The sequence below is a fragment of the Mustela putorius genome, unplaced genomic scaffold (genome assembly GCF_011764305.1).
Source record: "Mustela putorius furo isolate JIRA1106 unplaced genomic scaffold, ASM1176430v1.1 tig00000198_pilon_pilon_pilon, whole genome shotgun sequence".
Classification (NCBI taxonomy): Eukaryota; Metazoa; Chordata; class Mammalia; order Carnivora; family Mustelidae; genus Mustela; species Mustela putorius.
In genome coordinates, this window is record NW_025421311.1 from 5,197,773 (window position 1) to 5,203,772 (window position 6,000).

The window sequence follows — 6,000 nt, forward strand, 5'->3', positions numbered from 1 at the left end:
CAGCCCCGGAGGGCCGTGGGAGCACGGACGGCTCTGTGCGGGCGCCTGGGTGGCTCGGCAGGCTGAGCACCTGACTCTTGACTTAGGCTCAGTTGTGATTTCAGGGTCCTGAGATTGAGCCCTTCGTGGGGCTCTGTACTCAGCAGGGAGTCTGCTTAGGATTCTCTCCCTCCGCCCCTCCCCCCACTCACCCTCCCTCACCCTCTCTCTCTCACACAAATAAATAATCTTAAAAGAAAAGAAAAGAGATCTATTATAAAATTCCTATGGGGGGAGCACCTGGGTGGCTCAGTCGGTTAAGCGTCTGCCTTCAGCTCAGGTCATTATCCAGGGTCCAGGGATGGAGCCCAAGGTCAGGCTCCCCCGCTTCTCCCTCTCTGCCTGCTGCTCCCCCTGCTTGTATGCATGCTCTCACGCTCTCTCTCTCTCTGTCAAATAAATAAGTAAAATCTTAAAAAAATAATAAAAGATAAAAAATAAAATTCCTGTTGGGAACTAAGGATTCATTCAATCATCTGGTGTTCATCATGTATCTAAAATAAGATAGGCACTGTGCTCAGCAGAGTAGACAACAGTGACTAAAAAGTAAGTAGCACTTCTCCTCTCCTGGTGTCAGTAGAGGGGACAGATGTGAATTAAATAATCTCATGGAGGCAAGGGAGAAGGAAGGAGGTATGTTGGAGACGGGCAGGATCTAGAGTTCCTCAGTTCTGCACTTACACGAGCCACAGAAAGCCACTTACATCCTTGCTTACGTGACCTTAAGGAACGGTCCCGCTTGGCAGAGCTGCAAGCCACCCAGAGACGTTGCTGTGCCCACAAGGAACCCTCAGGACATGTCTGTCCCATCAACGGATGAAGGCTCTACAGTTCACCACTAAACGACGCCTTCAAAAACTCCTGGGCCTTCACGTTTGAAAGGAGGAAACTGAGCAGAAAGGAGAAGCCCAAGGGCCAGGGCCGTTGCCAGACAATCACAGGTGTGCACAGTGCACAGGTGTCCATGGACCGAAGACTAGTGGCCTTGCCTCCTCACGCCCACGCCCCCCTCACACCAAGCGACTTGCAGTTCCTTAAGCAAAACACTCTTCCTCTCCTAGTTCACCTGGAAAACTCCTATTAATGCCTCCAATTCCTGATCACCCTCTCGGCCACATTTTCCAACCCTACCTCACCCTGGTGACCTTGATTTCTGCCTTCCTTCGTGCCCTCTGTACTTGTGCTCACCTCTACTAACCGCGACTCGATCATGAACTCTCTCAAACTAAACCCTAGTCATCTCTTGTAGGCCAGAGAGGGGTCTAGAACCTAGAACACCACAGAGGCTCGAGGTGTAGCAAATGAAAGAACAAATGAACGCATGTCCTGCATTGTGCTACAAAGAGAGTAGGGTAAACTCTGTGCCCTCAAAAGCTTACCATCTTAGATAACAAATAAATGAAAAGATGTAGAAAAACTAATAAGAATTAAAATATTAGCATTCTACAGGTGCCTGGGTGGCTCTTGATTTTGGCTCAGGTCATGATCTCAGGGTTGCGAGATGGAGCCCCGATTAGTGCGGAGTCCACTTGAGAGTGTCTCCCTCTCCCCATTCTGCCTAACCCTTGCTCCCTTGCACGTTCTCTCTCTTTCTCCCTGTCTCTCTAAAGTAAATAAATACTGGGGCACCTGGGTGGCTCAGGTCATGACCTCAGGGTCCTGGGTTCAAGTCCCGCATCAGGCTCCCTGCTCAATGGGTAGTCTTGCTTCTCCCTCTGCCCCTCCTCCCACTCATGTTTACACTCTCTCTCTCAAATAAAATCTTTAAAAAAATAAAATATTAGAATTCTAAGTCAACATTACACTTGGAGAAAATAAATTACTGTACCCAAAAGTCCCTTCGTATATACCATCACACATCCTCACAAAATTTAGAAATAAAAGACTTGAAAGAAACACACAAAATACAACTGTAAATACAGTTAGTGGAATGTAAAGGATTCTGATCTTGTAATACGCGACTGCATCTTTAAAATGAACGGGAACTGGGGCGCCTGGGTGGCTCAGTGGGTTAAGCCGCTGCCTTCGGCTCGGGTCATGATCTCAGGGTCCTGGGATGAGTCCCGCATCGGGCTCTCTGCTCAGAGGGGAGCCTGCTTCCTCCTCTCTCTCTGCCTGCCTCTCTGCCTACTTGTGATCTCTCTCTGTCGAATAAATAAATAAAATCTTTTATAAATAAATAAATAAAAATAAAATAAAATGAACGGGAACTCATTTTTCATCAGTATAAAATACTGAAAATATAACCTAAAAAGGCTTACTATTTCTTCAACAGGGAAAGGACAAATACGTGAAATAAACATTGAAGATGCTTGCTAGAGATGCAAACTCGGTAGTCATGGTAAGAAATATGCATTTTTTCATATACGATTACAGTACAGGTGTTAGGACATAAACTGCTAAATGGCATCCAATTAAATACATCTCAGGGATCCTAGGAAACCCAGAGCCTCCGGTCACAGCCGTTGTCATTTGCACGACAGCAACAAATGGCCGAAGCCCAAGTTATACCTGAAGCTGTCTCGAAAACATACAGTGCTTCTTATTGTGAATGCCTGGCGCATACTGTGTCCTCGATAAACTTTTATTGAGTGAGTGATCTGATAGTCTTATTCAAAGGGAAAAATTATCTACTAGTGAGGCAAGTTTATCAGGAGCTGGGGTTACCTAGAATACATCCTTCTCATAATGAAAATAGGCCCCAAATGTTTCCCCTGTATTTAGCACCCAGTTGCTGAAAAGGCTACTCTTTTCCCTTTTTGTGCCTGTCCCTCTATGTACAAACTATCCCGCCACATACTTCCCATGTGGTAATAACACATCCACCCATCAGCCTCCCCCATGGCTCTCTGGCTACAGCCAGCCATTCAAACTTAAATCTGGGAGGTGTGTTTTAATACTGAGAGTTTAAAACAATGAGTATAAAGGATACTGGATATCTGCTAAAGTGCATTTTTCTGATTGCTGGGTCAGATAAGGAAAAACTGCAAAGCAGAATCCGAGTGTCTGGACAGTTGCCAGAGGTAGGAATGAAAACCTTAGTGAACAAGAGTTCTGCCAACCAGGCACCGGGGTGGCTCAGTCAGTAAACCAGCCAACTCTTGATTTCAGCTCAAGTCCTGATCTCATGGGTCACGAGATCAAGCCCGACGTCCGGTTCTGCACTCAGAAGGAGTCTGCTTGGATATTCTCTCCCTCTGCCCCTTCCCCTGTTCACACTTTGTCTCCATCTCTAAAATAAATTTTAAAAAATAACAAAATTAAGAAAGTAAATGATAAGAGGTTTTAAAAAAAAAAAAAGAAAAATAACAAAATTAAAAAAGAGTTCTGCCAAACAAAAAATAAAAAAATAAATAAAGCTCCAGCCAAACATCCTTAGAATAAAGACCAATGAAAGGATGCATGCAGGGAGTGTGGCAGAAGGTAAAGGAAGCCTCAAGACCCTTGTCATCCCTCATTCATTCATGCATTTATGTGCTAAGGGTTGTCAAAGACGGAAAAAGGAAAAAGTCTTTATTCCTTCTGTGAAGGACTCCATCGATTAGAAATGTAAAATGGCCATAAACGGCTATCACACAAGGAAGAAAATAACAATGCATAAAGGAGGTACAAAAAAGTGTGTTCAGAGACAGAAGAAATCTCCTATTTAGGAAGCTATTAGATACCAGGATTTTAAAGATGAGAACATTAGGAGAAAAAAAGCAATCACTGCTAACCCTTATTCTTCTGTCTTGCTACACTGCCGTCTGCCCAATCTCAGGGCCTCTGGCACGTCCTGAAACAACACCCAGGAATGGAGAGCTGATGGCAGGCGACCACCAAACTCCACAGAGCAGTACCATGAGCCAGGCAGTGTAGTCAGCCACCTCAGCTCACAAGTTCCCCTACAAGGCACAAACTGTTATCTTCTCGAGTTTACAAGTAAGAAAATGGGGCACAGATAAGTTAACGGGGCACAGAGAAGTTAAGTGACTTGCCCAAGGTCACCCAGCTCATAAGTGGCACAAACAGGAGCTGAGACCAGAATCTGGGCCCTTAGCCATGAAACCCGTCGCTGCCTCCCAGCCGAGAACCTGTGGACATTTATCAGGACATACAGGGCTGGAGGACGCAGGCGATTTTGACCGACTTGGCCCTGTAAGCACACTCATGTATTTCCCACTATTCTTATCTGTGCAACAAAAATGTGCACACCATTCCTGACCTGGTTCTGAAAATGAGTTTTCACAATCTTTAATGGGATATTTGCTTTGTTAATCTGGGCGGGGTGGGGGAGGGTGCCTGTTTCATGAGGGGGGCAGTGGGCAGAAGTAGCTAAATCACAGTCTTGACGGGCGCTGGAGGGCACCACCCTTACGGGTCATCTCAAAATCTTGGGCAAAATGCCCAGCTTTGCTTGTTTCTTCCCCAGAGTGGCTGTAACGACAGTGTCACCCACGAAGTAGGCAAAACCACCTGATGGTGTCCACATGAACAGGCCAGGCACCGACTGCGCCATACGCAAGGCTTTGGTGACTGAGGTCCTAAGTCCTCTGCGTCTGCAGGAGGCAAGCCCCGCGGCGACCACAGAAAGGCTTTCCCCGAGCAGGGTCGCCGCCAATCCCTGAAGCACTTCGCTGTTCCCAGCGAGCACAGGGCCCTGCACCCCCGGGCCCGGAGGAGGCTGTGTCACCTCGCCTCGGGCCAGGGAGGAGGCAGGCTCCGGACGAGCTCGGGGCGGGACCACAAAACTTCACCCAGATTCCTCATTCGGGTTAACTCACCGCTCCGTGGAGGACCGGGGCCCTGCCGGACCCGCCTGGCAGCGGCAGGAAGCCGGGCGCGGGCTCCCCCACCTGCCGGGCATCCCCGGGGAGCTCGTCCCCTCCCGGTCGCCGGCGACGAGGGGGAGAAGGGGGCCGGGGGTGCCGCCGAGGACCCACCTGACCGCGCCGACACGGCCGACGTCCGCCGAATCGTCTGGAACACATACCCACGATTTCCAAGAGGGCGCCGCGGCGGGAGAGCGCGCGGCGCCTCACAAAGCCAGGTGAGCCGCCACGTCCCCGCCGCACGTGCTGAGCTGCCGGACCCGGCCCGGGAGTCCGCGCGGCCGCCCCCCCGCTTCCCGGCCGGCCGCCCCCGCACTCACCAGGTGAAGAGCTGGCCTTTGAGCCCGCGCAGCAGGCTCCCCAGCGCGCCCGCCGCTCCCGGCGCGTACGGCTGCGGGACGCGGGGTCCCGCCGGCGAGGCCGCCTCCATGCAGGCTCGGCGCCCGGAACCCCCCGACGTGCCGGGGCGGGGAGGACGGGGGAGGGGGGCGGCGCCTGGGCGGCCGGCGGGACCCGGCCCCGTGCCCGCGCGCCCGCGCCCGCTCGCTCGCTCGCGTGCCTCCCTCCTCGGGCCTCGGCGGCCGCCCAGCCCTCGCCCTCCTCAGGCCTCCGGGGCGGGACCAGACAGCCGCGGACTACAGCCTGGCCCCTCCCGGGGCGCCGGAGGACACGGGGCGCTGCGCTCCCCCGCCCTGGCACTGGCGCCTCTGGGATGCGTGACACCCCACATGCGTTTCGGGGTTTTATGGGTCCCTGTTCAGAAGCGGCTCACGAGGTGAGGCGAGGCTACGCCGCGTGCCCCGACCTAAGGAGCCGTGACTTTGCAACCGCCCGAACTTTGCTAACCGGGAAGGGCCGCTGACTCCTCCCCGGCGGGCTGACGCCTCCCCCGCCCGCCGCCCTCCCTCTCTTTGACAAAAGACACTTCCATCTAAAAGGACTGAAACGCTCCGTTGGGGGCTCTTCTTTTCAATGCAAAACCTGCGTAAACGCCCACAGGGATTTTTGCGACACGCCTTCGTAGGGTGCCTCGTTCTTGAGGGTGTGCGCGGCGCGGCCCTCGGGGTGCAGGCTCGGCCGGCAGGTACCCGCGCCGCGCTCGCCGCCACCCGCGGGCGCGCACCCAGGGCCCCAGGGCGCCCGGCCACGC

The 6,000-nt window shown here is 52.5% G+C and overlaps 1 protein-coding gene across 2 annotated transcripts in view; it reads right to left on the reverse strand.

The window, feature by feature from the left end:
* The window catches only part of SLC35F2 (solute carrier family 35 member F2), a 49,479-nt gene extending 44,080 nt beyond the window's left edge, over positions 1 to 5,399 (reverse strand). Inside the window, exon 1 of one of the 2 annotated variants that reach the window (XM_045077530.1) lies at positions 5,171 to 5,399. In XM_045077530.1, the coding sequence (XP_044933465.1) occupies positions 5,171 to 5,280 (110 nt within the window). In that variant the 5' untranslated portion in view covers positions 5,281 to 5,399. Of the gene's footprint in view, positions 1 to 4,802; positions 4,936 to 5,170 lie in introns of those variants that run through there. The other variant, XM_004764411.3, reaches the window with a different exon arrangement.
* Positions 5,400 to 6,000: the final 601 nt, after the last annotated feature.